General features: G+C 46.8%; 1 protein-coding gene across 2 annotated transcripts in view; it reads left to right on the top strand.

Moving 5' to 3' along the window:
• The window catches only part of PEPD (peptidase D), a 216,048-nt gene that overhangs the window by 58,641 nt on the left and 144,739 nt on the right, over nt 1-12,668 (top strand). Inside the window, exons 5-7 of one of the 2 annotated variants that reach the window (XM_063141337.1) lie at nt 2,521-2,568; nt 4,160-4,221; nt 11,153-11,197. In XM_063141337.1, coding sequence (XP_062997407.1) covers nt 2,521-2,568; nt 4,160-4,221; nt 11,153-11,197 — 155 coding nt within the window. The remainder of the gene's footprint in view (nt 1-2,520; nt 2,569-4,159; nt 4,222-11,152; nt 11,198-12,668) is intronic. The other variant, XM_063141338.1, reaches the window with a different exon arrangement.

Raw genomic sequence — 12,668 nt, 5'->3', positions numbered from 1 at the left:
AATCTGTGATGAGCCAATTAAAGGTTGTAACAAATTCTTTAACGAAATATTTAATAGTCTTGAACGCACAGGTCATACATTTTGCTATTATTTAGGGTGGTTAGAACAAGATGGACCAGTGAAGAGCTCTGAAAGGATCTCTCTAAACCAGCCTTCCTCAACCTGGGGCGCTCCAGATGTGTTGGACTACAACTCCCAGAATGCCCCAGCCAGCTGGCTGGCTGCATTCTGGGAGATGCAGTCCAACACATCTGGAGCGCCCCAGGTTGAGGAAGGCTGCTCTAAACGGTGGAAATGGGCATTAAAATGGTAAATGTAGTTCAGTGTAAACAAATGTAACATGATGCACAGTGGAGCAAAATATGGGGTCCAAAGTGGCGGCAATTGACCAGGAGAGGGATCTTGGGGTTGTGATGGAGATCTTGGTGGAAATGTCAACCCAGTGTTGACATATTCATCACTGGATTTGCAACTTCATTCTGTGTTGGGGAGCACTAGGGATGTCATTGAAAGTTAAATTGCCAGTATTATAATGTCTTTATTGAAGTGCACGGTGTGGCCATACTTGGGATGCTAAGTGCACAGTTCTGGCCACCGTACATAAAAAAGGATGTTGTAGAGCTGGAAAAGATGGAGAAAAGGTTAACCTAAATGATCAAGAGGCTGGAGCAATTCCCGTATGAGGAAAGGTTACAAACTTTGTGGCTCATTTAGGGGGGGAAAGGCAAGTAAGGGGAGACATGATAGAGGTGTACAAAATTATGCATGGTGTGGAGGAAGTGGACAGGGAGACCATTTTCTCCCTCTCTCATGATACTAGAACCCAATAGGGTCATCCCATGAAGCTGATTGGTGGGAGAGCAAAAACAGTTAAAAAGAAGTACTTCTGCACACAGCATATAGTTGAATGATAGAATTTGCTACTACAGGATGTGGTAGTGGCCACCAATGTGGGTGGCTTTAAAAGGGGTTTAGACATATTCATGGATGGCTGTGTATCACCTCCTGTATCAGAGGCAGCATTCCTCTGTATAGAAATTTCTGTGGAATATGAACAGGAGGGTGGTCTTGAACTCCTGTCCTGTTGCGGACATTAGCATCTGGTTGGCCCCTGTGGGAACCTTTGGTTGGATGAGTCTTTGGTGTGGTCCAACACAGCTGCCATTATGTTCTTAGTATATGTACCCTATATACTAAGAGCAGACTCAGTTCTTTGAGTGTGGCTGCTGATGGAGTGAAAGCAGTGAGCTTCATACCCAAGATGGAAGCATGAAGCTTGCAACAGTACAAATAATCTTTTTTTGGGGGGGGGGGACCTAGGAGGCAACCACCTCTCAACCCCCCCCCCCCCCGGGACCCATGAGGTCTGAGCAGGCTCAGTGGCGATGCAGTACTGACTGGCATTCAGGGTAGGAATGGAAAACCAGCTTGGTTTTATTTCTTACCTGCCTCTCCATTTGGATTGAGGCGGGGAACAACATTAAATTACACCAGTGTGGTGTAGTGGCTAAGGTGTTGGACTGGGAGTCAGGAGATCTGGGTTCTAGTCCCCACTCAGCCATGGAAACCCATGGGCCAGTCACATGGAAACCCTTTGGGCCAGTCACAGACTCTCAGCCCACCCTACATCACAGATTTGTTGTTGTGAGGATAAAACGGAGAGGAGGAGGAGGATTATGTACACCACCTTGGGTTCGTAATGAGGAAAAAAGGTGGGATATAAATGAAATAAATAAAATAAAATAAATACAACAATACAGTAGAAATCAAGTGCATAAAATTGATAAAAAGAGCATATTAAACCGACACAATATTAAAATAACTATCAGGACATCTTGAAATTCTTTGATTTAAAATTCATCTGGATAGGCCTGCTGGAAGAGGCTAGTCTTTAAAGCTGCCTTAAACTTGGAGAGAGAGTTCAGTTTATTTATTTATTTATTTATTTATTTATTTATTTATTACACTTATATACCACCCCCATAGCCAGAGCTCTCTGGGTAGTTTACAGAAATTCAAAAATTGAGATAAAAACAAGTATACAAAATTTTAAAATTTCAAAACACAGAACATACACACATAAAGCATTAAAAATTGTTAAAGAAACTAAACATGTGGGCGATTAAGATGTGCTGCTATATGCCTGGGCAAAGAGGAAAGTCTTAACGAATCTCCTCCGGCAGGCCATTCCACAGTCTGGGGGTGGAAGAAGAAAAGGTCCTCAGGGTAACAATTGTCAGCATAGTTTTGGCTGACTGGAGTAAGTTTTCCCCAGAGGACCTGAGTGTGCAGGGCGGATTGTATGGGGGAAGGCGATCCTGCAGGTAGCCTGGACCCAAACTATGTAGGGCCTTAAAGTAGTGTTATAACAACGATAGTCAGATATTAGATGTCTGGTGTTGAATGCAGTGCAAGTATGAATGGGGAAATGGGTTAGGGTTGGTCGGGCATTGCAGATTTGCCTATTGCGGCAAACACTGGCGGATAATAACAGCTGGGGCTGTCTTCTTATTTTGTCAGCTGTCCCAAGTCTTGGCTTCAAAGAATCCTTCAATGCTTCTGACTCTGGTAAGTGGCTTCAGATAATACGGTATTTGATCTACAAATAAGTTTATCCAGTGTATCTTCCTAAATGGTACAATTTGGCTTTTGTACAATGAAAGGAGCGTTTTTCCCCCCCCCAAATAAAAGTGCAGCGCTTGGATTTATTTATCTATTTCTATTATTATAGATTTAACATTTCCTAGGTGCTTTTATAAAGATGAAAAATGAGGCAGAATATGGCCTCAGCCTCACAATGCAAGACACAGTATATGAAGACGGGCAAGCAAATGCGGGCACCGAAACTTTTAATTACATTGTGACCAAGTTTCAGGAGGGGAGGAGGAAAATTTATTTATCATTTTCTTTAAGCTATTTATATACTGCTAGATATTGTAAGATTTCGAAGTACTTTACATAAAAAATACCCAAAATACAATATAAAAGTCATTATAAAAAACAATATATAACAATAAATACATTTAAAACATTAAAGAACCTATAACACAGAGGAGTGGAATTACACCTCAGAGAAAGCGTGAGTAAACAGGTGCATCCAAGATGCTTCTAAAGTTTGCCACAATTTCTGCCTGTTGGACCACACATGGGAGAGGGTGGGTGCCACTTCTGAGAAGCCCCTTTTAATGCTACTCGAAAGGTCTCAGGGTCAATTCGATATGTATAGGGGAAGATGGTTTGTGAGGCATCCTGGTCCTGAGTGGTTCAGGGCTCAAATGACCTTTGTAGAGTGGCCCCGTGCATTCTTGCCTCTCCCTCAGTGGTAGCCAGGTGGCATGACTGCAAATGCCCATGCTTTGTGTCAGCCATCCTGGTATCTTTCTCCAGTGGAAAATTATTGCACGCTAAGCTCCAAGAATGATACCTGATATCAGGGGAGGCTCAGACGCTTAAGGCTGAGGGAAGGAGGCTTGCCCATATCAGCACAAATTGATTGAGAGCCAGATTCAAGCTCCTCAGCAATCATGGCGGCCACTGGGGTGTCCCCAAGTTAATTAGTTGCCTCTGTGTCTAGCAGTCCTCACAGGGTGGTTATTGACGACAAAATTAGATCAAGATTTGCAAAGGGTTTTGCCTGCTGAAAAAGGCTTTTGCATGTTGCCCCCATTCATCAGGAACCGATAGCAGTGTGGATGGATGTGGGTTGGGGAGTGGTTGCCTTCTCCTCTGATGGTGCAAGAGGAATGCTTTCACCCCTCCTCTGATGGTGCAAGAGGAATGCTTTTCCTCCTCACTGCATGCCCACGTGCTGGCCTGTCGCCACTAGGCTTCCCAAACACTGATGCAGATGGGCATGATTCTCAAACCTTTTTTCTTTTGGAAAAAAATGGGAATGCCTGGACCTTCAGCCACTTTTATTTCCATCCTTCCATTTTGAACTGTACACCCAGGAGCCCCGGTCCCAATTTTCCCAGGGTGGGGCTGGCGCATTGGGTGCCTTGAGAACACACCCTCCTGGCTGAGACATGCTGGGAATTGTAGTCCAACATATCTGGGGGCACAAGGGTGGGGAAAGAGTTGCTCTTTGGTAGTTCAAGACTGAACCAACTGGTCTGTAGTTCAGGGTTTCACACTTCGTTTTTTCCCCTTCCCTTTCCAGCGAGGAGTTAATACTGACAGTGGAAGCGTGACCAGGGAGGCTTCGTTTGAAGGAATCAGCCAGTAAGTGATCTTCTGGGTTTGCGTGTTAAAAGCAATTGGAAGTTAGCGAATAATTTGAAATATGACGTCATTTTGAGGATGACCTTGCTTAGGCTGCAATCCTGCCATGGCCGCCTGATGATATGAGCAGCCGGGGTGTGAGAATCACTTGCATTTATACTGTGTTTTAGACTAGAATGTAGGCGAAGGTCTTGTAACATTATTTGGTGGGTGGGGGGGCTTGCAACAGCCCTGGGAAGCAGGTCAACATTAGCATGGCACTCATCAAAGTGCCATGAAGCAGCATGAAGCAGCAAATAATTTCTCAATTTAGAGCTAGGACTGGGTCAGCCCAAATTCTGGGGCTGGGTGGGTCGTTCAGGGTGAAATGACCTCCTAGTATTTCCAACTTTAAGCAGCGTGGGGTACGGGTGTGGGGGAGGACTTCCCAGAGCTTCTGCTGCTTTGATTGGCTGATGGTCACTATTTTGTTTCCCCCCAGAAGTCCCCATTCCAAGGGGCATTCTGGAGAAAATAGTGGGGGCTCACTCTCCCCCCCCCCCGAATGCACCATTCCATTTGACCACTCTGTGTCCAACGCTTCTTGGAGGGAACCTCCCTGTTCTTCAGCCAGTTTTCTCTCTGTGTGTTTGTAGATGTTCTTTGGCGCTCTAACCACAGAGCATCAATTCATCTTCCCGCTGCCTTTTGACAGCTGTGGATCATTTGTGTGAGCCCCCTGTCAGCGAGAGTTCACCCACTGATGCGGTGGTGAGCGGCACGCTGCTGGCTGTGTGTCAGAGCAACTATCCTCTCTCTCTCTCTCTCTCTCTCTCTTTCGTTATAGCGCTCCTTCTCCCTTATCTCCAATGTCTTGGGCGCAGACTTCTCGACAGACCTGCCAATTTTGAAATTTCCTTGACCACGTCGGATAGGGCTGATGCTGAGCCCTTGCAACTAATTAAGCTACGAGAGAAAGGGCTCAAAGTCTGCTCTCGGTTCCTGCAGCTGCGAGAAAATTGTGTTGCTTTGTCTGCCATGCAAACGGACTCCACACTGATCTGGACCTTTTTTTAAAAAAAGGGAAATGGTTCAATCAGAGCGATGGGCATGTTTTTTTGTTTTTTTAAACAAAACAAGTGTTGTGTTGTTTTTCTCTCCTATCCATCCTTGATTTAAGAGACTTCCTGAGGCTTTTAGTGGAATGTCAGGAACATGGCCACCCCGACCCTATTTGCTGAGTGCAGCATAAGAATATCAATTAGTATATTCATAGCTAATTCGGAGGAAGCTGAATAGGGTCACTTCTTATTTCCTTCTCCCAAATTCTTCTTCTTGTCAGAACTGCCATTGAGTAAGTTCCTTTTAAACTTTCTTGATACCCTATTTTGTTGAACGGGATTTATTCATACACATACACAGCCCGAGCTCGTGTCAAGTTTAAAGTGATGGTTTGAGTAGGTTATTTTGGATTACCGTATTTCTTCGATTGTAAGACACCATCGATTGTAAGACGCACACTAATTTCAGTACCACCAAGAGAAAAAAAAACAAAAACCCTAAGACACACCCGCGATTCTAAGACGCACCCCATTTTTAGAGATGTTTATATGGGGAAAAGTGTGTCTTAGAATCGAAGAAATAGGGTATTTATTATACCGCTTCTGCAGATTGCTGAGGCTTTGGATGATCTGGTTCTTGTGGAAGCAATCCCTGGAGAATCTCTCCTGTGCAGACCCCAGTGAAATAAACTCTGTGCCTTCATCCATTTCCCAGGGCTTCCACTGCCAAGGGTAGATTGTGCCCCTCAGAGTTCTGCAAATGTCATCTTGGACTGTTGTGGGAGATTACTCCACCATTTGTCTCCCCAGTTCCTCTGAATACAACTGACAAGGCGCCATTGTGCATTGCGTTCCTTCCTGCATCTTGTCATCTTCCACCCTTGCCCCATTCCGGAACTTCTCACAACAGCTGGACTTTCTGCTCTGCTTTCCAGGCTCTCTCTCTCTCTCTCTCATTCACTCGCTCTGTGTCTTCTATCAAAATCCGTCTCTTGCTGCGCTAATTATTGTGCTGCAGTTCTTCCGTTGTTCAGCTTCTTGAACATCTTCTGGATCACTAGTCCTCATTGACGTTCATGATTTCCCTATGACAGTAAGTAGCGATCTCTATGTACCTGCATACATGGATGCTTGCATGCAGTGGGCCTCTCATGCATGGTTTCACCGGAAGATGAAGGCAGGATATGATAGGGTTTCTACTAATATTAACACGCAGAATAATTTTGCAGGGGCGGCGAGTTGAAATGCCTTCGCACAAGTCGTTTGGTGTGGATGACCCATGCTCATTTCTGTCTGTTACTTTCGGTAGGAACGTAAGAGGAGACACGCTAGATTGGAATGAATGATCTCATTAATCCAGCATTCTGTCCACCCAGTAGCCAACCAGATGCCTCTGGGAAGCCCATATGTAGGACATGAGTGCAACAGCACCCTCACAGTCATGTTTCCCAGCAGCTGGTATACGTAGGCGTACTGCCTTTGATACTGGAGGTAGTATATAGTAGGGATGTGCTCCGCTTCTAATCGGACCAGCGAATTAGAAGCGGAGCGGGGTGCTTCGCCTCCCCTTAAGGCGGAGGCGAAGAGGATTGGGGGGCTGGCGGAGCGTGGCGAAGAGGATCGAGGTGAAGGCGGATCCTTCGCCTTGATCCGGAGCTCCGCCGGAAAGGTAAGTGGGGTTTACTGGGCCCTGCCGCTGTCGCCCATGCCCCCCCCGCCTTCCTCTCCCTTACCTGCCTCTGTCCGCGGTCCGTTGGCTTCTTCAATTTTCGGATCGGCCCGCGGGGCGGAGCGGGGGGTCCGTGCACACCCCTAGTATATAGCCATGGATTTCTCCTCCATGAATTTCCCTCAGACAACACAGCGAGCTGCAAATCCTTCCCACAGTGGTTATTTAGGGGGCAAAAGTACTCCGTCTCCTCCCCCTGCCCCACTCCAGTGGTAATTTCCTCTGCAGTTCTTCTTCTGCTATAAATATTGTGGTCTTTCTACTACTTTTCTACCTTAATGAGGCTTCTTGGGTCGTTCCATTGAGGCTGCAGGCATGGATTCTCATTTCCGCTATTTTATACACCATCAGTAAGTTGTGTGTTTATGGCTGATCCCTTGGTTGCATCGGGGATGCCAATTCTTTTAGTAACATGTAGACCATCTCTTCCTTTTTTACGTAGCCCAGGGGCTGAGGGCACATGGACCTGGTTTGCATGGCATGACAGCCCACTGTGGCTATCGTGTCATGTGTGGCTCCTGCAAGCGCCCGGCTTGCCGTGGCTTGTCGTGTTGTGTGAACCCAGGCAGCAGGGCTTGTTTGAGGATTAGACAACCCTCAAATAAGCTATGGGTTCACATAACAGGACAATCCACGGCAAGCCGAGCACTTTTAGGCACCATCTGCAGTGCAACAGCCCCCATGGATAGATTAAGCCACGATAGTCTGTCATGGCATGTGAACCAGGTCTGCGGCTCCTGTCGCTGGAAAGGCCTTGCCATTGTGAAAAAGTGTGGGACAAAGTGTCTGTGTGAAGCTGCTCTGGCCAGTCCTTTATAGGAAAAGAAGTCTTTCCATGCCTTGCCGGTATCCTCAGTACAGAACCGTGATCATAGATTCACAGGAGAGGCGCTTGAGATTTATATTTTTGCTGTGTCGTGAGTGTTTTTCTCCAACCTGCACTGTCATCTGAACACTGCCAGACTGCTCCCTTGAAGAAGGGAGCCTGCTGGCTGTGAAGTCATTGCTATTTTCACTTGTCCTGGCTCCCAATTGGGCTGCTCCCTGGGTGAACTCTTAAATGTTCAGTTCTCTGTATTGATCTTGATGCCAGAATTATGTCCCGCTATTCTGTGCGCAGCTCGCTTTCCTGTATCTCCTGGTTTCCTTCGTTGCTCGTTAAGATCATGGTGGGATGCTTTGAGCTGAAATGGAGCCCCGGCCTTTTGTTCCCTGAGCTTCATAGACTAAACATGCCATTTTTCTCATCAATGGGTTTTATATCAGGTCGCCTTTGTAGTTAACCAGATTTTGCATCCCTGTTTCTGCTTTTGTGCTGAACCATATATATATATATATATATATATTGCAGAGCTATAATGCTCTTAAAATTTTCCAATTGGAAGAGTGTTTCGTTTATGTTCAAAGCATGCGAATCTCATTAGCCACGCTCCTTTCCTCCCCCCCCCCCCCCCCGGTGACCGGCTGAGTTCTGTGAAGGGCCTGAAATTGTGTGGCTGACTTCATTGCGAGGTGTTGAGTTGAACACTGGCTAAAACTGAACACCTGACAGCGGAGGCGTCGAGAACAGGGGCTGAAAAAGGCCAGCCTCACACGTAGAGAGCAGATGGGGGTGCTAAGAATTTGAAATATCACTTCAGGCCTTTGGCAAGGCTGTAAAGCATGCACACAGCGGTGTCTTAGGAATGTCATAAATTTCTTTTGCCCTCGCGAATGGAAGACAGCCATTCATTTTGAATGCAACCCCTAAATAGTCCTGGGATGCTACAACAGTCAGGACCATGGGGGTAAAACAGCCACTGATGCCCTTGGGATGTTGATTCACATATGACTTTGGCCTCTGTTTCTTTTGTGTTGCTGTATGTGCAGATACATGTTCATTTCAGCGGAGAGAGAAGTCTCCAGTGGGTTCCCGTCTGCTTTTGCTCTGACTTCCTCTCCCCATGCATCTATCTAACCACATTATCCTGCAACAGGCCAGTGCAGCGAACTCTGAGTCACAGCTCTGAAACATCGGACACTCCCCGCCTCTCTCTCATATCACATGCAAATTCCACCCTTCTCTTAATAAACTCTAGCTGTGGTTAAGCATTTCTATCTGCACCAGTGTTTGCCTGGAGTGCCATCTTAAACAGGTTTTGAAATAGGTTTGCAAACCTTGCTTAAGCAGGGTCCTAATTGGCATTTACATCGATGCCGGCCAGGACCATTGTTACAACCCTCAGAGGAAGGACAGAAACCACATGGGAGAGGAAACGGGCTAAGAGCAGGCGTGTGCAGCCCTCTGGCCCACTCCCAGCAGATGGTGAAGAGGTGAGGGTGCCACAACCTCTCTGGCTCAATGTGTACGATAACCCAGAGACTCAGGAAATCAATTACTTGTGCATACATCCACAGCTTTTGTAAAATCTAGAGTTTAAATGAAGTTTTTGTAGCCCCTCCCAATGCACCACCCCACCCCTGCTTCAAATTACTCCCACTTTTACACTATACCCAAAAGAGTGCCTTCTTCCCACACAAGCCTGCCAAGTTTTTAATATCTTCCAGGGAAGCCCTTCTCCTGGTTCCACCACCACCAGAGGCGAGCTTGGCTGCAACTTGAGACAGGGCCTTCTTGCTGGCTGCTCCCAGGCTCTGGAATACCTGGCCAAGGGAGGCTGGATTGGCCCTTACTCAGTTTCACTTCTGCAGGCAGGGAAAGATGGTGCTATTCAGCCCGGACTTTGGCATATAACTTTGGCTGATGCTGAGGGGTCTTTTAATTGGTTGGTGTTGGCCACGGCAGCTCGGAGTGCCCTTTACCAGCTTTGGCTGGCTCGCCAGCTACGGCCTTTTCTGGACAGGGATAGCTTGGCTACAGGGGTACGGGCATTAGTAACCTCAAGACTGGATTACTGCAGTGCGCTCTATGAGGGGCTGCCCTTAAGTCTGCTCCGGAAGCTGGAGACAGTGCAGAACGCAGCAGCTCGGCTGTTGTCAGGAGCTGCCTCTTTTCAGCATATAACACCTTTGCTGAGGGAACTTCACTGGCTACCTATTGGCTACTGGGCCAGGTTTAAGGTTTTGGTACTAGTGCACAAATCCCTAAACAACTTGGGACCAAGATACCTGAGAGAGCGCCTTCTTCCTTACCATCCTACCTGATCTTTGGGGTCGTCAGAGGGCCTGCTCCTGGTGGTTCCGTGTGGACCTGTGGCCCGATTGGAATCCACCAGGAGAAGAGCCCTTAGTGTAGTGGCCCCTTCTCTGTGGAACTCTCTGCCCCTGGAGGTCAGGCAGGCACCAACTCTAGGCTGCTTCCGGCGCCTCCTGAAAACAACTCTGTTTTGAGAACCCTTCCCCAATTGACTAGCCACTGTTTTTTCTGGCTCCTTTGTTTTTAAATTGAACCATTTTAATTTGCTCTTTAAATCTTCTTTCTTTTGTTGTTTATACCTATGTTCACTGCTCTGGAATCTGTGTTAGATAATTGAGCAGTATATAAATATTGTAAATCATCATCATCATCATCATCATCATTGTTCTTTTAAGCTATTTGTTTTTATGTTATATTTAATTCAGTTTTTGGTTTGCTCTGCCTTTTGGCAGGAAGGAAGGCTATAAATTAATGCATAATCTCCTGGCAGCTGAGATGTTAACCTGGAGTGAAGAAGGCATCTTTGTAGCCTGGATCCAAAGTCAAACTGCCCCTAGTTCTTTCCAGGTGCCCTTTCTATGGACGCCTCGCCAAGAGCATCTGCTGCTGAACGGGATGGTTTGTGGCAGCAGTGAGTGAGCTGCTGAGGACACCCCACAACTTCTTTCTCTGAGGGCAGCTTCCGGCGGGACCTGCTGGCAAAGGTTCACGGGGCGGATTTCTAGGTGAAGGGAGAGGTCCGTTCCCCCTGCTGCTCCCTTTCTCCCTGCCTTCTCCATCCCTGCATCCTTTTCAGCAGGCCCTGGCTTGCATTCTGTGCTTGTTCAACGCCTAAAACCAGAGATATCGTGGTGGTTTGGGGACTTTGTTTAGAAGCCCCCCAATCCTCTCTCTCCTCAACTTGCTGCCCATATTTTGCAAAAGCTGTTATATCTTTAGATGAGGTACTACATGACTTGCTGGCTGGAAGCTAACCCTGTATGAGCAGCTTACATGGTTAATTTTTGTTTCCCTTTCTTCATATAGGTTTGAGGTAAACAACACAATTCTTCACCCAGAGATTGCTGAATGGTATGTTACCTTTTCACCTGTGTTTTCCAAACTTGACCACACCTGGATTCGGTCCCCTGGAGCTTCTCTGAAATGCAGTTCAGCCCTTGGCCTGAAAGCCGTTTGACTCCTGCTCCCGGGGAGGCCGCGCCTTTGATGCTCAGGGGCAGCAGGGAGTTTTTTCTCTCTCCCCGAGGCTGCCTCTGTCCCTCCTGGAGTGAACGGCAGCTATTCATTTCTGCGGGAGAAAACAAGGAGTGGTAGTGGTGGGTGCTAAGTCTGCCTCTAGTGACCTCCTGTGTCTGGGCTGAGGATCCAGTTTTCCCTCCTCTTGATGGATCCCAGATGGTGATCGATTTACTTTGCTCTGCAGAGTGCTGTAGAATCCATTCTGCCTGTGCAGCCCCGCCCTTAATTTGCATGGCCCCGCCCACTTTCCCTGCTGTTTCTTCCACCTGGTCAAATGTGACAGAATCAAACTTCGAAGTGATCTTGATAGGCTGGAGTGCTGGGCTGAAAACAACAGGATGAAATTTAATAGGGATAAATGCCAAGTTCTACATTTAGGAAATAGATACCAAATTCAGAGTTACGAGATGGGGGATACTTGGCTCAGCAATACTACAAACGAGAAGGATCTTGGAATTGTTGTAGATCACAAGCTGAATATGAGCCAACAGTGCGATATGGCTGCAAGAAAGGCAAATGCTATTTTGGGCTGCATTAATAGAAGTATAGCTTCCAAATCACGTGAGGTACTGGTTCCTCTCTATTCGGCCCTGGTTAGGCCTCATCTAGAGTATTGCGTCCAGTTCTGGGCTCCACAATTCAAGAAGGACGCAGACAAGCTGGAGCGTGTTCAGAGGAGGGCAACCAGGATGATCAGGGGTCTGGAAACAAAGCCCTATGAAGAGAGACTGAAAGAACTGGGCATGTTTAGCCTGCAAACGAGAAGATTGAGGGGAGACATGATAGCACTCTTCAAATACTTAAAAGGTTGTCACACAGAGGAGGCCAGGATCTCTTCTCAATCCTCCCAGAGTGCAGGACACAGAATAATGGACTCAAGTTAAAGGAAGCCAGATTCCAGCTGGACATCAGAAAAAACTTCCTGACTGTTAGAGCAGTACGACAATGGAATCAGTTACCTAGGGAGGTTGTGGGCTCTCCCACCCTAGAGGCCTTCAAGAGGCAGCTGGACAACCATTTGTCAGGGATGCTTTAGGGTGGATTCCTGCATTGAGCAGGGGGTTGGACTCGATGGCCTTGTAGGCCCCTTCCAACTCTGCTATTCTATGATTCTATGATTCTATGATGGAATGTTGGAAACTGGCTTTTAGATACTTGGATTTCTCTATTCCACAGTGTTGGCTTTTCTTAAAAGAAAAATATGCAAGTTATTATGGCTCCCTGAATAGAACACTTCATTCTTCTCAGCAGACCCTAAGCTGTTCGTGGCAAGAGTGTTAAGATTTATTTATTTATTTATTTA

The sequence above is a fragment of the Elgaria multicarinata genome, chromosome 14 (assembly GCF_023053635.1).
Source record: "Elgaria multicarinata webbii isolate HBS135686 ecotype San Diego chromosome 14, rElgMul1.1.pri, whole genome shotgun sequence".
In the NCBI taxonomy this organism is placed as follows: Eukaryota; Metazoa; Chordata; class Lepidosauria; order Squamata; family Anguidae; genus Elgaria; species Elgaria multicarinata.
The sequence above is the reverse complement of the archived record's forward strand: the minus strand, read 5'-3'. Positions and strand labels throughout refer to the sequence as shown.